This window comes from Nestor notabilis, unplaced genomic scaffold, assembly GCF_000696875.1.
Source record: "Nestor notabilis isolate BGI_N333 unplaced genomic scaffold, ASM69687v1 scaffold467, whole genome shotgun sequence".
NCBI lineage: Eukaryota > Metazoa > Chordata > Aves > Psittaciformes > Psittacidae > Nestor > Nestor notabilis.
The window spans coordinates 255869-278483 of record NW_009935991.1 but is presented as its reverse complement, the minus strand read 5'-3'; the positions used below and the strand labels follow the sequence as shown (position 1 = coordinate 278483).

The 22615-nt window shown below is 43.3% G+C and overlaps 1 protein-coding gene across 2 annotated transcripts in view; it reads left to right on the top strand.

The window, feature by feature from the left end:
- FSTL4 (follistatin-like 4) overlaps nt 1–22615 on the top strand; it is a 196492-nt gene that overhangs the window by 6353 nt on the left and 167524 nt on the right. For both annotated transcript variants that reach the window (XM_010018108.1, XM_010018107.1), the window contains exon 2: nt 5315–5348. In XM_010018108.1, coding sequence (XP_010016410.1) covers nt 5315–5348 — 34 coding nt within the window. The remainder of the gene's footprint in view (nt 1–5314; nt 5349–22615) is intronic.

Here is a 22615-nt window from a genome sequence, read left to right as displayed (position 1 = left end):
GCATGTGTTTCAGAGCAATGTTTTAGGGCAGGGAGCCTTGTCCCATGCCCCTTCTCATGTTGGAGTGGGTTGGCATATTTTTATTTAAGATTAAGGGGTTGTATTATATGCACACCTTAATTTCTAGTCCATGGCTGTAGGATCCACATTAATAGATTGCTTTTAATCATGAACAGCAGCTTCTAGCGATGTGACTATACATGCATTAAACGGCTATAAACTCTAGATACCTAATGGCATGTTTTTAACCTGCTGTAGATAACATTACTTGCCTACAGGCTCCACTGTCATTTTTCTAGGGTTGAGGATGACTTTGAGCAGCTTGTTTATGTGCCTGCGTCTTGTCCCCAGTCCCATGGGTGTTTTAAAGCTTTGGGGAAGCTGTGCTTCATACTGTGCTTCCTACAGGCAGTTCTGGACTAGCTTTGTGTAGAGGCAGTTCTGGTTAAGCTTTGTTTCTGGAAGATCTCCCCTTGTTCAAGTTGCAATAATAACTTTGCGTAGTTGGAGCATCCACATGACTGTTCTGCTTTGCCTGCTTGGTCCCTGGCTGGAGAGAATAGATGGATGTTATTAATAGATGTGGGAATTAGGTTTCTACATGACAAACAGTTCTTGCAGCTTGGTACAGCAATTTCTTGGGTGTCATAGATCACTTTTATAATCAGAAATTAGCCCTTCAGTGTGTTGGTCTTGCCTGTAGTTATAAAGCTAAGAGGAATCATAGCATCACAGAATGGTTTGGGTTGAAAGGGACCTTAAAGCTCATCCAGTACCAAACCCCTGCCTCAGGCAGGGACACCTTCCACTAGAGCAGGTTGCTCCAAGCCCCATCCAACCTGGCCTTGAATTTCCAGGGACAGGGACCATGCACATGGTCCTTCCTTGCCCCCCTGTTTTCTTGAATGCAGCTCTAAAAAGTGAAAATGATGAACTGCTGGTTATCATTGGTGTAATGAAGCTAGGCTGAAGTGATTGTAACAGCAATTGGCGTTCATAGTGTAGTGGTGGTTCTTCCATGTTTTCTGGGCTTCCCTGGTTAAAGGCATACAAAATCAACACCTGAAGGCTGTAGACCAAGACAACAAATAGGGCCCAGCAAACTTGGGTTTGCTTGACCACAGGAGAGTTGAAGCTAAATCTTCCATTACCCTAATGTGGGGAAGAAAAACCCAACAATCAGAGGAGACAGAAGTAAAATACAGTACACACTGTGTGATGCCCCTTTTTCCAATGGTGTCAGGAGATGGGGGCCTCCTGCTTCAGCAGCAGAAGCTCACGTAGCCTTCCCCTCACTCTGTAGCAGGGATTTACAGGGAGAGGAGACCATTGCCTTGTATAGTCCACAATATGTTATTTGTGGGGGTACAGGACAAATGCAGATATGTTTTTATAGAGATGTTTAAACATTTTATTTACACTGATACCAAACAACCTGAAGGTGGTTTTGCTGCTTGGATCCCTCACTAATGACTGCCAGTAAATCTGTTTGCAGCACTCTGGTTACCAAGCACTGTACTACATTGCGTATTCCCTCTGTGTAGCTGTATTTTAACTCTGCACAATGAAGCGTCCCCCACCCTGTGTTTGTTCTGAATGAAATCTGATTTTTCATTCCAGAAGTGCTCTGCTCATCCGTGGGCCCATGATTCAGCATTAATCAGCAGCCTGTAACACAAACCAGCTATTACAGCATGGCAGGACATCGAGATGCTGTCTTCTGAAAGACTGGCGTTCCCTTTTTGTGAGAGCCAAAAAGGGCTTTGTTGTTAAATGGCATGAGGTTCACACAGGTGCTTGTGCAACACACGGCAGCTACAGGGAGTGAACTGTAGTTCTGATTTGTATTGTTGGTTTTGTCCTCCAAGTCCAGGTTGGGTTAATAATTGCACTTGATGACACTACATCTGCTCTCAACCATTCGCGCTGGGTTGGTTGGTCTTTTGGAGATGCACTTTTTCAGTAGCTACGTGTCTGGTGAAACCAAATGCAGGAGCAAACACACTACATTGATTTCCACATGGTGATTGGGCATTTCAGATACAGAACAGAAGGACTTTTTCTTCTGCATTCAATTATCTAACATTAAACCAAAGGAAAATAGGTGCTAAACACAAACCTTGACAAATAAAACTGGTGTATTGCATTAATGAAATGCTACTTAAAATGGTACTTGTGAAGAAGCTTTCTAGAAGGAATGAGAAATCTGAAGCAAATTTTTCCCTTCAAAGCCTATGAGTTATGCTCTGATAAAATTAGATTTTTAGTTAAAGGAATTTGTAGTCGTTAAATGGTGCCCATGAAATAAGTCTCATTTATAACCATCTGCTTTATGGCTTCTGCAGGAGAGTATTCCTTGGGCAATGCATCCAAGAACTTCAGTGTCATTTTTGTCAAAATAGTTTGATTCTCTACCAGTAACACTATTAAAACCTCAGTGTGATTTTTTGGGGTTTTTTTCCCTTTTAAACTTGAGAGCAGCATCTTGTACTTCAAAGAAAAGGTGACTACTCTCTCCTGTGAAGAGATTGCCCAAACCATACACGGCGCTGTGCCTGTGGCCAGACTTGCTGGTAATGTCTCTTAGTGGTATATTAGATCACTAATAGAAAGGTCTTATGTTCAACATGCCCTCAAGGAGGGAAATTAGCATCGTTTCTTTTCTGTGCTACAGAAGAGAGAAATGATTTGGCTGAGGCAAACTAAGAAAAATGAGCCCTTGCTGTAGTTTTACTTTACTAGAGGGATAGAAACCGCAGTTGTGTGTCTGCCTGGAGGTGATGGATGTTTGTGGCTGCTGTTTAAGCCCTGCTGTGGTTGCCAGGTATATTTCCCGATTTTCCTTGTATTCCTGAAGTGTTGAGTGTTCTCAATGCCTTTCCTCCACTGAAGGGGAATTTTGGGGGGGGACATACCAAGTGCTGGTATTCTGCCAGGTAATGAGAAGTGGTGACTTGCAGCCTGACCTCCTGTTCTCCCTTTGCATTTCTAACAAGCTTTTCCTCTGAATCATGTGTCTGGTCTTTGGGGTAGTTTATATTCATTAGAGCTTACAATTATAAAGGGATCAGAGTAAAAGAAGAGAACCTTTGAAGACCATCCTTTGTTTTCAGTGATGTCTGTGCAGACATGGAAGTACCAAAAGGGTATTTAATAGAAGTGAGCTGGCACTTGAATTTTATAAAGTGAGTGTCTTTTTCCCCCTTTTGATCAATGTAATAGTTGTAATTAGTTTTAGTGTTTCTAAGCTTTTGAACTGCAGAGTATTCGAACAGCTTGTTAAAGTGAGGGACTCGGGGGAACTTTAAAAGTACTTTTCCCTCTTGCATATATTACATGTACATGGGTTTAATGGTAGCAGGCTGCATCTGAGTTTTTATCCTGTGCCCCACCTCAAACTAATATTTTGAAAAGCTCTGTGAGGTCCCTGGAGTGTAACTGTCTGTGCAGCTCAGCTTTGCTGCCTAAAGAGGATAAATCCTTTGAAGTCTGTACTTAGCCTGAATGCTGTTTTATGTGTTACTCAAGATCACTGAGGTAGCATCCTACAGGGGATAATGACTTGGTATTTTTATAAGCAAATACCCATTTTTTGTTTATTCCCCTCAGTTCATAGAGTCAATGACTGGTTTGGGTTGGACGGGACCTTAAAGCTCATCCAGCTCCAACCCCCTGTCACGGGCAGGGACACCTTCCACTAGAGCAGGTTGCTCCGAGCCCCTGTGTCCAACCTGGCCTTGAACACTGCCAGGGATGGAGCAGTTGACTTGGAGACTGCCAAGACCATGTCTGCTGTTCTGATACTTCTCTGTTTTGGTGACAGCTTTGAGAAAGACAGCTTACTGGTCACTTGTAGCAAAGCAGCAGCATCTATTACCTAGAAATAGCTACAACACCTTAGCATCCAGTGTGTGTTATACCACATCCTGGAATAAACCACCTCATTCTGAATTACCCAATGCTATCTGATGTACTCGGGTGAGGGAGGTAATTGTGGCCTTCAGGAGTTAGCTGAGCAGATACCATTGTTACTTCCATAAGCTGATTTTTTTTCCCCACTTTTGTTTATTTCTGTCTTTCACTTGGATAAACTCTGTATTTTTTTACTCTGTGCTCCAGTGGCAGCTTGCTTTATTTCCAATTACCCTGTGGCAGGGTGCTCTGTACCACAGACAGGATTGTGGATGTATTTCAGGAGATCTGTAGCACTTCTCTTTGTCTAAATGTGGTCTGCAGGGAGGTACTTTATTATAGAGAAAAAAAGTGAAAAAGTACAAATAAACCCATAATAAGCATCAGGTAGGGCAGAAAGCTTAGATGTCTGGGGAGGCTGTGTGTTATTTTCCTATCAGAAGCAAGAGAGAAACAAACCTTTTTTGTTTTCCTTCTCTGATAAACATCTGAGAACAGTGAGCACTAAGGGAATGAAATGAGGTTAAGGCATATCCACAGGAGTAAAAAGCCCCTTATAAGCCTTTGGCAGGGGTCTGGAGAGCTTGCATTTAGTAGGGTTAATGTTACATCACCCATCAGTAGGCACCGTCCAGGTCAATGGGACTCCAGGCAAGATGGTCTTTGAGTCCTCTGTGATTCCATTGGTTTTGATACAGGAAGTATCTCAAATGATGGAAACTGTCAGTATTTGTAATTAACCCATAAATAATGTAACTGCTTGGAATGAAGTATTCCTCTGGAGTTTCAGCACTAGTGTAAGTACATAGTGTTGCCTGGGATCGCAACACCCTTTGAGACTTTATGCACTGTCTTTTTAGAGGAATTTTATTATAGATAGTAGTGATGCTTTGCAAGAAATAGGGCAAATGGTGTAGGTGTGTAGAGGTTGAAAGAGCCCTCAGCTCTAAGCGTGAGGAGTCTGATTGCTTTGAAATTATTCAAGTATTTGAACATGCCTCTGCTAAATATATCTGTAATGTCTCCTCCCTCCCCAACCCTAAATCCTTGATACAGTAATAATAACCCTCCTTGCTGCTCCCTTTTAACATCAATAGAGAAGAAAAATCCATTTTAAAGAAAGAGATTGTGCTCTACCATGTTATTTATCGCAGAATGAATGAGGAATCATTTTAGGTGATCTATTGATCCATTAAATACCTGTGGACAAACTGAAATACATGCTTATAATTACTCCTCAGTTATTGTGTAAAGCTTCATAGATGCTTCTCTGGGACAATGACTAATGTTTTTAGGGGGTTTTGTTCATGCTGCCTTTGAGCAATTATTGTATTAAAACCAAACCAAAACAACAAACCCAAACCACAACAAAACCCACAAAAATGTCTCTTTTTCTTTATAGGACTCCAGAAGGTTTGAAGTTACAAGAAGAAAAGGTAGGAAAAAATACACTTTTCTTTCACTGTGTGCTGGTATCGAGTATTTTTGCAGTGACTTTTAAAAACAAGCATGGGTTTCCACACTTGAGAGAGCATGCTGCTGTGGGATTTCAGAGGGACTGCCTCCTGATGCTCACCTGACAGCTCTTAGGGTCACAAATTGTACATTACTGGGTTTTTGTTTCAATGGAACCTTGCTCTTTCAGCACAGAACCACATTGTGGTATTGGGGATGCAAGTCAAGGTTTGTTGGGTGCTAAATGGGAGCTGTGCTGATGCCCTGAGCCTAGGTCCTTCTCCTGTAAGCTCTTTTGCATTAGTAACTAACTGGCTGCTACTATGAGTGGCTCTTTGATGGTTCCCAGCATCTGGGTGAGAATGAGCCATCAAAGAGCTCATTGTTGTTCATCTTGAGTTTGTTGAGCAGATGTTTTCTGCATGAGGCATTCTGCTGTTCAACAGATTAATGTGTTCCCTCGTCCTGTTCCAGCAGCAGCTTTCAATTGCTTCAGGCATCCTGTATATTGGGAAGAAGTAACTACCACTGTTTTAATGCATAAACGAAAAAGGTCAGGTCCAAGGGTAACTTGTCATCTGGGCAAATAATCTCCTTTTGGTAGTTGTGTTGTATGGTTTCTGTTTTTTTCTTCTTTGCTGTGAGGCCAAGGCAGCAGAGGGGCTTGAAGACCTCAAATACATGGCTGTTGCTAAAGGTGAAATCTCTTTAGCTCTGGTTTCCAGCATATGTGTGTTTGGTCAAACTTCTGCTGCTCTTCATGAGGAAATCCACTTTTACTGGCCTTGCCTTGATCTCAGCCCGAGGAATGCTCTTAGGTGGTTCATGGTTGCTTTGAGATGCAGGAGAGCAACTGGGTACCTCTGATGTGGGCACATTTCAGTCATGCTCTAGCTATAGAGTTTGTGGTGCAATTGATTATAGATGTGGAGACTGAATCCAGCCTTGTGGAAATGGACTTAATGAATAAAGCTTTGTGGAAGTACTTCTGGTCCTGTTTCAGATATGATTTGGGTCTTAAAGGTTTACTCCCCACTGAAAGTAACCAACACCTTCAAGAACTTAAATACAGCAATTTTTGAAAGTGGGACTGAGCTTACAAGATCATGTGGGTGCTTGGAAAATGTTGCTTCAGAGCTATAACTGGATTTGGGGGTGAGTGCCTCTAGATGCGAACGTCCCAGGCTCAATTAGGCTGATTTCTCATTGCCTTCACAAGATGGGTGAGGCTTGACTTCCATTTGGAGTGGTGAAACCATATGTTTGTTCAGAAATGCATTCAATATAATGACCTTCTCTGTCAGAACGTTTCTTAGATCCATGGATGGAGGGAAGGGGATGGTAGTTGGGGAGTTAAGGTCTATAGATATATTGGGTTTATGCCCAGCAATGCAACCTGTGAATAATCATCTCTAAAGAACTGCAAACTCCTCAGAAGTCAAGAAAATGCTGACAGACCAGGTTAAATACACCCTGGTCACAAAAGCCTGTGGATTTGCAGAGCTACTTGGGATTTTCAGCAATGATTAAGTATCTTCCTCTTTGGAGTTAGTCCTCAATAGCACCTATGAAATAATACAACAAAAGCCTCCTTCAGCAACCTCTTCAGTATTAAAATGTGTGCAGAGCAGATACCACTCAGTGCTAGGAAAAATAAGAGGGATGAAATGTTTGTTATGCACATGAAAGGATTTATTATAAATTTGGTGCTATGGTAGGATCTAATTTTAAGATTCAGACCTTTTTTCCCCCTAAAATGGTAATTCTTCTGGATAATGGTTTTTACCCGCGGAAATGAAATGACTGAAAAATGGTTGAGGGTGGGGGGTTTGTGCTTGTTCCATTTCCTTGGTGGAAGATGTGGCTTTGTTGAAAAGCTGAAAAACTGTGAAACTTAAATATCTACCACCACAAAGGTGAGAGCTGCAGCAAACTTGCTCTGTGCCTGCTTTTATTATCCTATGCTCAGGGATGAACAAGGATAATTAAAAAGAGCTGCTGGTGAAAGGAGGGGCAATGGTGGCTTGTGCTTTTCAGGACTCTTCTGTTTCTGTTTCTGGACAAAAGGTTTGAGTCCTTTCCGTTGAAAGCCGACGCTTTTCTTTCAAAGGAAACAAAGCCTTGATTGTTGTAAATGTGGAAATACTTTCTTCCCTTTTTCAGCTCTGGATGAGTGCAGTTAAACCGGGAGGCTTTTGGTTTCCAAAGTGTCAGGACTACATGTGCTGGAGAAATTTTGAAGCTGCCCCAAAGCCCATTAGAGTCGATGAATGGCTTTCCTTTGACTTCTGTGGGTGCTAGATCAACTGTAATGACACGATCTTTTAATTACTATGGAACGGAAGGGAGATGCTTCCCTGACTCCAGCTGGCAGCCAACTTCCACCATGACGTATGAAGACTGATTTCCTCCTGCATTTAAATGGGAACGGCTGCAGGTCCGTTTAGTTCCTGGGACGCTGAACTGGTGTTCAAAAATTACCCTTTTTGACTAATAACGATCTTTTAACAAAAACCCTCCTTCTGGTCGTTGATTAGAAGCTGCAAGAATATTTTCCTAAATTGAGTTTAAGCTCATTAAGTTGAAATTTTGCTCTCAGTGGGTCATGCATACAACCCACTGCAATTTCCATCTGCATTATGTTCATGTAGTAGCATATGGTGTGAGGTGCCAAAACCAAACAAAACCGCAGAAAACAACCCATCCACCCCAACTCAAGTGAACCCAGCATGGAGTGAGCAAGCACAGGATTTGAATACCATCTTTGTATTGCTCTTTTAGACTAAAACTGGGGGCAGGTTAGAGCAGGCAGATCTTTTTCTTTTCAGTTATCCAGTCTTCTCTCCTTTCCAGTTTCTATCTAAATATTCTTCCAATATTGACTCCACGGGTTTTTATGTGGTTTCAGGTGTTAGCGTTGTTGCTGGTTCCTGTGCATGACAGTTACCTGCCCTTAGTGCACAGGAAAGGGAAACGGAGCAAAAATGTTAATAACCTGCATCTTTATATGAGCTGCTCCAGATAGTGAAATAGAGCAGGAGAGCAGATGGGGAAGAGCAAAACTGGAGTAGAGAGGTGGGGAAAGCAGCAGCAGTTTGTGCAGATCAGGTGGAAACAGCAGGCATTTAGTGGAAAGGATGGAGAGTAGCAGGCAGCATCAAATTGGGAGACTAAAGGGTTTATGGGTAAATCAGAAGAAGCACTGGACTAAGCTCTTAAGGGAGCACGTGTAAGGAATTGTCTTGACAGTGGCCAGGCTTAATTTTAAAGATAGGTGTGTTTTCGCTGTGTAATGAGTGTAGATGAATGTCTGATACTTACCTGTTGCTGTAAATTAGACCGTACCATTTATGTATGTAGAAGCCATATGCATTCACATCCATCACATTCCCCACATCGAGCAGAACAGGGCCTCCAGTGGTTTCCCCAACTATTTTAGTTGCAAGAACACAGGAACTAATTCTGTAGCTTCTGGAGCTGACAAATGCTCCTATTCCTGTTGGCAGTGTGGGGCTGAAGGATGCTCGGTACTAGAATAAATTGTCTGCTGAGTGTAACTCTCTGCTCAAGTGTATGTGTGGTCACATTAAGCAAAAAGAGGCAGATCTTCAGTAGATAAAAATGAACAAAGCCACACAGAGTTTAATGGACCACCTTTGCTTTTCACTGTCTGAGGATCTAGCCCAAGCACTTAAAACTTTTAATTTGTTTTTATGTTGCTCGCAATCATCCATTCAACAAATTAGTGTCAAAAGATGCTTTTGAAACCATTCAGCCAAGAAATGTAGAAGCAGATTGCTTCCACTCTTTTTGACCATATAATCTCATTAAAGGAGATGCAACTCCAGATTTATTCCGACAGGTGACATCACACTGCCATAAAGATAGGAACTTTAACTATGTGTTTTGAATTAAAAGGCTGAAACCTCTTTGAAGTATTTACAAGCTCCTGTTGTGGATGTCCTGTTTGTATTTATATATATACTTAAGATACACAATCCTCATTGTTACAGTGTGTTTCCTAATCACAGTGAGGAGCAGTAGAATATAACACACCCTGAGCTTTCCCAAGTTGCCATAGTTTTATTGAAACATCTCTAGGGCTGCATTAGTAGTGGTGGAAGATCCAGCCAACAGCTTAATAAATACTTCATTACTTGCCACTTGACTTCAGTTCTTATGTCCTGGATGAAAAACTGAGTCATGGTTATAAAACAGTGAAGTCCTTTAGAAATTCTATTCACTTCGTCCTTTCTTTTTGCACATCTCAAATTTTCACCTATCTATGGAAGATGAAAGGCTCTCAAAACTTGGCAGGATGGCAAGTTTCTCTCCTCAAGCCTTTCAGAAACCAAATGAAGTGATCAGTGGTAATTACTTTTGTAGTAAATCACCTATTAATTTCTCATCCTGTTGTTTTCTTGTTGGCTGAGTCCAAGAAATTTGGGTTTGTTCCTTATGACCTGGTCAAAACCCACCAAAAATCAGTGTTTGTGTTGCTCTTTAGAAGCAGCTGTACCTCTGGGATCTTGATTGGCTATCCCAGTGACATCGAGGTTATATGATGTGATGAATATACATGTGTATATGTATGGAGTTGGATGTGCAGAAACACACTGGCTGTATCATAACTCAGTAGTTCAGAGGACAGGTTTTGCACAAAACATACCTGTTTTGTAGGATCACAAGAATATTTGCCACACTTACAACACTGATTTTAACAACTGCTCAGCCTTTACTTCAAATAGAGGTTCATGACCATCTCAGCTGCTTTGTTTTCATGGAAGTTTTTATTCTGTCTGGCTTGTCATGGCATATATTGTCAGTGAATGGCAACCTGTTACCTGGGGAAGGGTGTTTGACTGGTCAGAGTATTAACCTGGTGTTTAGCTCCTGTTTTTCTAGGTCTGAAAAACTGTGATTGCTCAGCATTTCTTGTACCTCATTCCCACTTGAACATTATTCTTCAGACACATGATGCAGTGGGGATGCCCAGTTCTGCCATGTTGGCAGGGAATTGGCTCGAAATAATGAAGGTAAAAATACTTCTAAGGAGCTGCCCAAGGCATTTTTTAGCTTGGATTTTATTTAGAGTCAGGCTAACCCAATTGGGAAGGGGGGAAGAGGCAAAATTATCCTCTCCCATCTATCTATCAGCCATGGTGTTTAATTATTACTTGGCATATTTTGTGGTTCTAAGTGACAAGAGTTAACAGAGGAAGTAAAAACATGTGGCGGGGGAAGAACCCCAAATAATCAACTCATTAGCCAGTGTTAGGCACCGTAGTAAATCAAACAATATTACAGATACTATGAGACAGTCTTACTATAGCTGTTGGTAGTGCCCCACTGTTGGTACTGGGGCTCTGCGCAAGGATGAGTAGCTGCAAACACTGAATTGCAGCTTAGCTAGGGGGTTTCTGAGCTGTTTCTAGGACCAGCACTGGTTGGGTTAGTGGTCATGGTTGGCTTCCAACAGTTTGGTTCATTTGGATGGATTACCTCGAAAAGGTGAATGCAGCCATGGTTTAGCCCAGCTTTGCCAGTAGATGCAGGAAACCCATTGCATGCCCGTGCTGGAAGCAGAATGGTTTTGCAGACTTCAGTCTCTTGTAAATTGATATGTCAGTTTCTGCAGTTAAGTGCTGGGTGGCAGGAGGAGGAATGAATTCAGTTCATGGCAGAATGGGCATGAATGTTTGGTTGGTAAATATAATAGTATGTGGCTTTGCTAGAGCAGCAGATTGATGGGCCCAGAGGAGTTGAAGTGAAACTTGAGCAGCAGGAAACCAGGCAGCTGTTAACAGCAGCAAGTTGGAGGAAGGAGCTTGTAGGCAAGCTCAGGAGGTGGCCAGACTTCAGTTCCCTGGTGAGGAGAGGAAGAAGATGGAGATAAGCCAGCAAGCTAGAAGGCTTTGTGAGGATTTACAGGGAGAGGCAAAATAATACATACATGTATTCCATACTACCGTATTGGCATCCTCAATGCGGAGTGCTAATGCTGGATGTGCCCGAAGGCATCTCTCTTTTTCCATGTGAAAGCAGCATGAACTGTGCTCATTTGGCAGCCACATAAGCTGCTTGTGCTGCTGGGGCTGGGTGATGTGCCATGCTGCCCACTGCAGCCCTGCCTGGCCATGCCCCATGTTTTAAGAAGTCCCAGTTCCTCATTTGAGCGTGTGGGGAACAGTCTGGACATCAGTCACATTTATGATCTGTCGGCACACAAAGGGAAGTTAGTTAAAAAGAAAGAAGCAGGGTGCTGCCATTGCTTGCATTCTTTACACTGCATACTCATATCCGTGGGTAGATATTGCATAGCAGTATCAGATCCTAAACCCACACATCTAGAAATCTCAAACTGCAGTTAGCTTCACTGCAGGATAGTGGAAGATGCTGGAGCTGTCCATTAGTGATGCTCATTTACAGCAGAGCACGAAACCTTGCACTGACCTGCAGCAAAGCAATGGCCTTACCTGCTGGCATGGTCCAGAAGGCTCCTTGAACTACTTCATGTCTAGGAATCTTGAATCACTAGAGATGTTTAGGGTTTTTCACATCATTACATCACATGTGAATTGCTGACTTAAAGCTTGTGGTCAAAGTACACTCCATGAAGCCAGCTCTGTCAGCCCAGTTCCATGGAACAGTCAACAGCAAGGCAGGGTTTACTGAGCAGACTTTTGGCTTCAGGCTATGCAAGAATTTTAAGTCAAAAGCATGCAAAAAAAGATGACAACCATGTTGAGGGAGGCAGCAGAAAACATGTAGTGTCCAAACTAGGAGGTGAATCAATCCTACTCATCAGTTCATGATACCTGGAAACTCTGGGATGTAGATGAGCGCATTTCCTGGAGTTAAATGGAGAGGGTGTTTTACTGGTATGTGCCAAGCAAGGTACCTTTCAGGGCACTTCTGGCAGTGTCTGCTCCATGCCTGTGTCTCCCAGTTTGGCATGTCAAGGGCATCCTCTGTGCTGTCAGGGTGGAGATGAGTCCCAACAGGTCATGGTGCTGCCTGCTGCCAGCTCCTGCCCAAGATCGATGATCTCCTTGCCAGCTCAAATGCCAAATCTTGATGAAGACTTACTAGAGAGGTTAGTTTTATTCCACAGGGCAGTCTCTTCCTCTCTTTCATACCTCCCCATAATCTCTCTGTGCTCCACAGCCTGTAGTTTACCTGTCATTCCCCAGGAGTCTTGACTGTTTTTCCCTTCCCTGGCATCCCTTGGCTCTGAGCTTCTTTACTTTTTCCACCTATACTGGGCTGTGTTTTGGAAGAGACCACTTTGTCCTACAAACCTTGTCTTGGGGGCATCATCACGCCCTCCAAAGCACTTATGTCCTGCTGACCCAGACCAGTAAAGTAGGACTGGTTTGCACTGGTCTTTAAGAGAACCTGTCTTGGGCAAGAGGAGGGGTTTTCAGACAAATGGGCAGCAGCCAAATTCAAAGTGAAATTTGAAGCCATGTTGGCCCAAGTTCTGGCTGGAGCATTGCTATTTGTATGGAATACTACTTTTCTATTCAGTTGCATGGTTCTGCTGGAATGCTGCTATGCAGAGCGTGGGGTGATGCAGAGCCCCTCTCGTATGGAAAGAGCATATGCTGCTTGCATGTAATACTGAAAGGCTAAAATATATTGGAAACCCAGCGTCTTCAGAGCATTTATAAAATAAACTTCTTTGTGAGGATTGAGTAAGAAAGCGGCAGCAGATGTTTCTGATAATAGTGGTATAATGTAATATGCAAATACTTCTCAACAAGTCTGTTTATCCAGCATGTCGCAGGCATTAGCAGAATAACTAAGACTTTGAGCCAGAAACCCCAAAGTCCAGGATCATGTCCGGATTCAGTCAGTTTTGAGTCATGGTGTTTGAACATGCTGCTGGTCTGCTTAATGTGTAAGAACATGGTATATTTTCAATTACAGACTCACTAGGTTTCAACCTGCCGTTTCTTCCTGAACTGAGCTTTAACCATAAGGGACAGCAATTAGGTTAATATTTTCAGAGCTTCAACTCACTGCCCAAATATGATATAAAATAGATAGAAATTACCCTCTTTGTGCTCTCTTAGCTCAGGCACTTAGACTGAGGTGCCTGTGGCCTCTGCCTATGGCATATGCAGTGTGTTGAGCTGTCAGCCTGGATTAGCAGTGGCTGAGGCAAGTGTCCTTGCAGTAATTGCCTGTGGGTCCGTTATCATCTTCTACCACGTCCAGTTCCTGCCGGATCATAGGATCATAGAATGGTTCGGGTTGGAAGGGACCTTCAAAGCTCATCTAGTCCAACCCCCTGCAGTGAGCAGGAACACCTTCAACTAGATCAGGTTGCTCAGATCCACATCCTGGTCTTGAATGTCTGCAGGGATGGGGCATCCACCACCTCTCTGGGCAATCTGTGCCAGGGTTTTCCCACCCTCATTTCCCACCCAGGTTTTTCCTCACCCAGGGTGAATGAACCTTTGAGGTGGTTGGTACCATATAACCACACCCCTGGCTGCTGCCATAACAAATACTCTGCTTAAATTAGTGGTTTTTTCCAGTGGGCTCTGCTTTGTTTGTGAATGTTTCCTTTGGACTTTGCATTTCTAAGCAAGATTTCAGCTCAGTAATTAGTGTGTGTGTATATTATTTATTAAGAACGTAGGAGCCTGTGAAATGGTCCAGTTGGTGTTTGGGAAAGAAAAATCTACTGTGTGTAAGGTAATGCAATTACTTTTCTAAAGGAGTTCTTATTATGCACCTAACTGCACATTTAGTGTATTTGATAGACCCAAATAAAACCAGAACAGAATGAATAAGCCATTTTGGTCCATTGGGTAAATAAAACAGCTAAAGCATTTATAAATATGTATTTAGTCAGCAGAGCTGGTTGGTGACTCTGCAACTGCTCCAATGTCTAAGTAATCCAAGTTTAATAGCCTTCCATAAATATTTCTGTTTGTCACGAGGCAGTAGTTATATATCCAGGCCGTGCTGCTTGCTTGTGTTTGATGAGATCTTTTGAAGAATATTAGTTTGTTTTGCATATAACTCAAGATGGGCACTACGTGTGTTTATGAAGCACCGTAAGAGTGCTCTTCATCTTGTCCCATTCTCCTCCTCCTTTCCATCCTTGCCTCTCCCATGCAGGCAAGTCTGTCTTTTGATCACTTTTTACTCTTTCATTTTTGGTGAGGTTAAAATGTGCCTCCTTTCTGCTGAACTTCTAAGTTCTGCTCCAGTGGCCCTAAAGACGTGACAATCAATAGGGCTGAATCTCAGCCCAGCTGCTTTTTCTAACTTGAGTATAAAACTATTTGACGTGTATTATGAACCTCATCTAATAATGTGTTTTACCAGAATTAGTATGTATGAGAAGTGATTCTGGACCTGTAGATTTCAAAGGCCGTTCTTTCCGAAGATGTATGTTGGATTCTGGCTTTTATATTTGTTCAGCACCTTGGTCTGACTCTGTTGAGGTTATCAGTAAATGTCTGTTCTGTGGTTTGTTGTGTGCAAGAGTTGGTGGAAAGGCCACAGCTGAAATCCACCTTGCGCAGCCAGCAGATAATAGCATAAAGTTATGCTCTTGCTTGGAAAGTAGAAAGCATAAGAAAAAAGTAGTTCTGTGTTTTCCATGTGCAGTTCTTCAAAATGTCACTTCTTACAAGATCTCAATTTAGTTGCTCACCGCAGCTGAGAGCAGGTGACAGTGGCCTGTGATGCTCCTTCTTTTGTTTGTTCTGCTTCTCCCATTGAAATTCTATGATGTGAATTGCCTGTAATAAGAATACTTGTAGTTACTTAGATTGATTATACTTGCTGAGTTTCCTGGTTTGTTTGCCATAGTTCTTTCTTCTTTACCCCTATTTATTTTCCCAACATTACTTGTTTTCCTTAAATTACATTATAGTCATATTTAGGTTTTAGTTCTTAATGGCCGTTACATACAGAAATTCATCAGCCGCTTTTAGCAGAGTCAACATCGTGGCAAACCTTATTCCCTGGGAATAGAGTCAGTGAAGCCAGAAATTGGAAGCAGCCCTATGCAGCTTCTCAGCTGTTATCAACGTGTCCAACTCTGCTGGCACCCGTGTCAATGAGGGCTGATCCATTGCCAGGCACATTTGTATAGGAAAGCAAACAGTTTGTGCAAGCAGAGGGTTGCTGGATTAGAGCAGACGTACCACTGAGCATGTGAGGTGACCGTGTCTGCACCCTGAAATGCTGATGGGACTTGCCTAGCGTGCAGGACTCTGGATCCAGGCTATATCTCAACACTGTTCAATGATGAACTAACTTATGTGATCCATAGAAAACCCTAATAAACGAAGAACTCTGTTTCCCTGACTATATAATAATGCTTTAAACAGTGAACCTCAGCAGCAGCCAGTAACTGAGCTAAATAGATGAGCCCCTGAGTGGGTCTGTCAGGCAGGAGAGCTCATGGTCTGTTTGGTGTGCTGGGTCCTGATGCTGGGAGCTGGAGTGAGCAGCCAGAGTCACAGGAAAGATGGAGAGAAGGCTCTTATGAAAACAAAGGTGGTTTTGCCATCATGATGGTGAACTGCCTGGCCTGGCCTGCAGAATGTAGGACTGTTTCAGCTTACAGTGGCCTTAAAACCAGTAAGGAACAACTCCTTACTGTAAGGCACAGCAGGCAGGATAACTCAAAGCCTTCAGAAGTACACTGAATTATCCTGGAAGCCCTGACTGCTCCTCAATACTATGAGATGTCTTAATTAGAGGAAAATCTCACATGGAGGTAGCAGTAAAGAAGCAGAGACAGCAGAAATCCCTCTGTTTTTCCTTTTGGAAATCTAATAAGTGCTTCCTGCATTGGAGGTTCACATTTGGATGACACCTCTAAATATATTCAAAGCAGGTCAGGTGGATTAAGGTGTTGCTAAGTGAGCATTTTTGGTTAAGTCACAGTTTGCAGTTATCACTGCAACATCCTAACACATCTCTGGGAAGTGTGGAGATGCTGGTGAAGTAATCAGGCTTTGAGTGAACTTCAAAAAGATTTCTGTTTGAATGTGAGACAATGCTGAAAATGGCTTTACCACCTTTTGATGTTCACCCCCCAGTATAAATAACATCACCAGAACAAATCCTTGCTGATCTGTGTATAAGGCATCACGATTCTCTCTTCAAAGGAAGCGTGTTCATCAGGGCGTGTTTATTATAGCTGAGCTGTATTCCCTCTGATGAGGTGACCCCATCATCTTTCAGACAACTTTAAGCGAGCACCCTCTAGTATTTGAGAACACAAATAATAATTACAGCCCTTTGTCTTGCCTTTCACCCCCTGCCTTTCCAGCAGGCAGAAGCTTTAATGTGATTATTTCACAAGGTGTTTGTTCACTGGAGGGTGAGAGACTGGTCCCTTCATGAGATCAGTGCTGCTGGCCTTGCTCTATGTCTATGCACAAACATGGACTTTTTCATGGATTTTCTCTGTTTGGGAAACCTGAGGGATTATTTTTGGCTTCAGGTATTGCAGCAGCTGATAGTGGGAATGAGATAAACGAAATGGCTTTAACCTGCCAGAGGGGAGATTGAGATGAGCTCTGGGGCAGAAGCTCTTCCCTGGGAGGGTGCTGAGGCGCTGGCACAGGGTGCCCAGAGAAGCTGTGGCTGCCCCATCCCTGGCAGTGTTCAAGGCCAGGTTGGACACAGGGGCTTGGAGCAACCTGCTCTAGTGGAAGGTTTCCTTTGCCCGTTCCTGCTTTTGTAGCAATAATTTTCGGCCCTTCCTTAAACCAAACCTGTTGTTCGTTCTTTTGGTGTATTCCCATGGGACAGCAGGATTTCTGTCAAAACAGCAATACGATTCCTTTCAAGCAGGTAACTGGAAGCAGGGAGGGGAGCGTGGCTCCGTGTGTGCGTGTCCCCTTTGCTGATGTGCTGATCAGCAAGCGCCTGATGTTCATGGTGCTCTCCGGAGAGAGGCAGCTCTAGCGGGAGAGCCATTAATATCCAGCCACTCTGTCAGTGGGAGCTAAGCATAGTGCACTTACTTAATTTAGATATTACATCTTTCTCTTAGCGCAAACAAATACTCCTTTGTGAGCATAAAATTCTCCTCTGGAGCTTTGATGATGGAGCTGCTGTCTGTAAATGTGCTCTGTTGGGAAGGGCTCTGAGGAGGATGAGGGGATGGGGTCCCCGATTGTTTTGCTGCCCTGTGCTGGCTGATCATGCCTGGGGCAGGGGACTGTGTGTCTTCAGTGGCTTCAAGGGTTTCCAGTCACGAAGTAGTTAAAGGTGGTTGGTCAGAACTGCTCTGTTGAGTTTGCAGTTGAAAACACAAGCAAAAAACCAACCCCAAACTAGATGGCTTTAGCTTATTCTTGCAAAATCTCATCTGCAGTGTGTAAAGAGGCACCCTGTAGCTTTCCTTATAGCTAAAGGTTGTATAAGAGAGAATAAGTTGAACTAATAGAGCTAATAGTTATTAAAACTGAGACTTGTGCTGACTTAAATACAACAAAGGTCTTTATTTAATTTCTGGTGAGAAGGGATGAGTTCAGATTCTGCTTCATGACTAGCGATGAAGCTAAGTGTTCCCTAGGTCTTAGTGAAACAAATTCCTCACCATTTGATGCTACATAGGCTGCTGGTGTAAAAATACATGTTTGTGTTCTAGAAATACCACCTATGCTAATATTTCTTTTTGATTACTGGAAAGATTGCTGGTGCCACCAGCGTTTCCCTTCAGGCATGCTGTATGGCAAAAAGAAGATCTGAGATTTCCAGGAATATACCCACGAGCTATTGGGAAAGTTCTCTAAAGCCGAAGGATTGGGTTTTGTTTAACAAAGGTTCAGTTAGACCTTGGAGAGAACACACAAACTTGGTTCTTTTTCTTTAATTCAGATAAAAATCTGGTTTTCTGTGCTGGTTGTTTATCAGGCACTAGAATAGGAAAGTCAGGATTTGTAGGAAGAAGTTATATCTTTTATTAGGCCAACTGAGACAGAAGGAAGTTTGGGAAGCTATTGAGCTCATGAGCTGTTTGTCAGGTCTAGAACATTAATGGCAATTGCCAGACACTGGTTTAACTCCCTTTATTCTTGAAGTGAATTTGCTGATTTTAAAGTTGCTGTAAACACAGTCCTTTTACTTGCTATCAAAATCTAATTATGTGTGTTTGCCAGCTGCTATGATAAAAATGGCTTTCAGGTCTCCCATCCTTATCTCCCTTGTCTGTCTTGCTATAATCTTTCCTTTTTGGTTGCAAAACTAAAGATAACTTTAGAGAGTGTTTAATATGATGCCAGTTGACTGTAGGACTTCAGATAAGACACTGATCTGGCAGCAAAGGCTTTGGGGGTATGCTTACGATGGGGCATCAGTGGAGCCCAAGCCTTATTTCTGGCTTATTTCTGCTTTCTACTTTAGTTTTTTAGGATTTAGAATTGGTGCTTTTGATTTTCGTTTTGCTGGTGGTGTGGGTCATGCTCTTGGGTGTTTTTTGCCCTAAAAATTCTTCTTCTGCATCCTCTGATAAGAAAAAAACACATGAAAACATGGCTCACTGGAGTGCAAACATCACCAAAGCTGGTATGACCAGCTGAGATAAAATGAAATTAAACCTAATTATCATACTATGTACTTCGTAACACTATTGCAAATGTCAGTCTCATGTAATGTGATAGTTAGGATGTGCCTTTTTCCTTAAAGGGAAATACATAGAAAGGAGCTTCTGCTACCCCTCTCTTATTTGTGTTTTGGTTTTAAGATGAGGAGCACAGCACAGTGGCCGATACACTGTCTTTCCAAAGCTTTAGTGGAAGCAAACCAAAATATGCTGAATTAGACTCTGCTGGTGCCTGAGAGGCTCCATCTATTCTGGTACTTCCAGTAGGAAAAGCGAAGAAGAAATTTATGAGCACGGTTAAAAATACTCCTATTGATTCTGGAGCTATATTAGTCTGAGTGATTTGGTATGCTTTACTTTCTCTGTGTGCAAACCTCATTCGGTTGCTATATTGTGCCTTTGTCATGATTTCAGTGAGGCAAGTTTAAAAGGGAAGTGGTATCAATTGATCTAATACAAGTTGTAAGTAGAAAAACCCACACTGCTTTGGAATTGGCAGTAAGGAGATACTGGATCCTCCAGGATGCTTGTGCTTTCATAGAATCATGGAACGGTTTGGTTGGAAGGGACCTTAAAGCTCCTCCAGCTCCAACCCCTGCCACGGGCAGGGACACCTTCCACTAGAGCAGGTTGCTCCAAGCCCCTGTGTCCAACCTGGCCTTGAACACTGCCAGGGATGGGGCATCCATTCGACTGCTGACATTAAACGTTAAATAAAATATCTGAGATGTGAAGCTGAACATGGTCCTGCCACGTCAGAGTCCTGGAGAGGGACCCCTGTGCTTGTGGGACCAGTGGAGGGCAGTCATCTGCTGTGCTCCTCTGGTCCCTCACCCAAGAGAGCTCCTTTCCCTGGCGTAGTTGCAGACCGAAGCATGCCTGATACTGTCAGACATTAGATGTAAAACCACATGGAGACACGAGGCCTCTGGGAACCTAATTACATTTGAAAAATGAGCCTGTTTATTTCTGGCCTTGTGCTGTACCCATCAGTGATGCTGCAGAGGGCTGGGGCAGAGGTTGGGTCTGACCCGGGCTGGAGCAGAGAGGTCTCTGCTGCGGGGTCCGCCCTTGGCTGCACTTCATCTTCTGCAGAGCATGACCCTTCAGAAGCGCTGGTTGCTGCTGTGCTTGTGCTGCAGTACTGCATCACATGCCGATGGGCAGAGAAAGTGATTCATCAACGCTCCTAAGAAAGAGCTTTATTAAGGCTCTCTTCTCTGGAAGTAAATTTATCGGCTAAAGGAAAGTCGAATGGGATCGCTTGTGGAAGAGGAGCAGCAGCAGAAGGAAAAGGCTACCAGGGAACCTGCCTGCTGCTAGAGAGAGGTGCAGGATGGTCAGGGAGAGACAGTATCTGTCCTGTGGCAATTAGGAAGGGTGTGAGGGAGGATTGAGTGGAACAGAAGAGAACCAAATGCTTTGAAATAATAAAGGCCTGGGTCTAGTCTGGCTTCCTGGTCTAAATCTTGATTGAATTAGTCATTCATGGAGATGAGGCAGTGATTGCAGGAGGCCAGGAGTGTGGGAGAAGGATTTGTTCTCTGCGAAAGATATTTACTGGGCAACTGCTGGTGCTTATAGGTGTTTTCCAGTGTTTTTCGTATGTGTAGATCTGGATTAGGTGAGTTTCCTGTTGAAGATCTCATGACTATTGCAAAAGAAAAAAGCTTGGCATCCTTAAGTGCATTCATCAGAGCAAATCCAAAGGGAAGCCCAGGGCATTTTAGCATCGGTGTACCATGGCAGATGTTGGTGTCCTGTCAGTGCTGAAAGGTTGCTGTGTGTTCTGGTCTGCTGGGTATTACCAGCCTCACTTCTGCATGGGAAACCTGTCCTTCTGCCCCAAAGTCCCCTGGCATCCTTCCCACCACCCTGCAGCATTGCTGTGGGCCAGACCTGCTTTTGCTCCCCGAGCCTTGTCTCACCCGCCTGGAGGCTGCAGTGGGAGATGGGTGCCTGGCTGTGTTTGCGGGTTTGGCCTTCAGCTGCTCGGTCTCCTGTTCTGTTGACGGCTGGAGAGATCATGCAGAACATACAGAAGGATGTGGTTGTGTGCGATGAATAATTATGAAGTCTGTGTTACTGCTTGCACCAGGTTTGGGAGACAACCTTCGTGGTGTTTGTGTTACAGAGCTGCTGCTGGAGCAAGGGCAGGCTTAAAGATAACATGACGGAATTCAGCATCTCAGCCAGCACCCTTCTGTCTGTTAGACATCACTGTGTGCCCTTCCAAGAGCCCTCCTTTTATTTAAGGAGTAGCTCCGAAACTGCTGGAGGTGGAGTATCTTCAGAGAATTCCACTGTCAAAGTCACTGTGACTTTTCTGTTTAGCTGTGCTGAATTATTTCTGATGTTGCTGTGGTATGGACCAGCCTCCACTGCCTTTCCTCTGTACCTCATTGTGATACACAGCCCTGTGAAACAGCTTCTTACAGCTCTCTCTGGGGAAGGTAGTGCTTTACATTGAGTGAGAGGTGAGATTGCAAGGTCTGCACTTCTCTTCCTTCAAAACAAATAAAACCCCATTTCAACAGCCTGAGGTAACTGAGTGTTACCCTGGTATGTTGTAGCAACTCCTTTTTTAAATAGAGGAGGGCTTTGTTAAGACCGTAGTACTGGAGCAGTACTGCACAGCTAACGTCTGCAAAATCGCTTTAGTTCTGTACTTCATTATCTCAACAGATCTTACTCATCCCTAAAGGTTTTGGTTTAGTCTGGAGGAAAAGCAGGTGTGTGTACGTGTGATCCAGTCTTGAAAGGAGATGCTGGGTATGCGTGCTTGCTTTTTTCTTATGAATAGGAGATCCAGACAGAAAAAAGAACTTTAATTACACAACCACCTGTGCTCTCCCATTCAGTTAAACCAAAGATACCCAAATCCGATGTGTGCAGGAGCCAATGCACAGTGTATCAGGGTCTGGGAGCTTGCATGTGTGCCTGCACCTCATGTGAATGCAGAACGCTTGAGCCAGGGAGACATGGCAGAAACCCCCCTGCTCCTAACGCTTTCAGTGCTGACTGCACAGATTTTGCTCCTTATTGTTTACCTGGAGGAGGCGAGAGAAAACTGAAGCCTTTACGGATTTGCCTGTGGTCATGAGCAACATGGGAAAGGGCACGCGGTGGCATCGCCCGGGCTAGATCATGAGCACAGCTCTTCATCTAGAGCTTGTGAAGATTTTACCTCAAATAACTCATCCTGCTCTGTCCTCCCTATCTCTCCCTCAGCTTTGCCAAATGTATTCCACGTACACAGTGTCTCCCTGCTTGAGCCAGTTATCTGGCTCTCAACAGCTACATATTCTTTCAAAGTACTCTATTACTGCTAGGATTTGATTTTTATATATATCCAATCATTTTGCTATTGTGGTGCTTGTGTGTGGCTGTGGATGCAAAAGCATCTTAGCTCCCTGCTTTCGCCTACACTCCATCTCTCACTGCAGTATTGATATTTCTATATGTAGTAGTAAAATTAATTCAATTATGCTCTCTGTTTATGAACTAGTTTATTGCTTTAATTATTTATGGCTACTGCAGATAATTTGATTGAGGCAATATTTAGTTCTGTTTCAGTAACTTTTCATTTTGAAAACAAACTCCTGGCTTGAATTCATTGGCATTAACAACCTGTTATTGATTAGTTTGGCCTCAAAC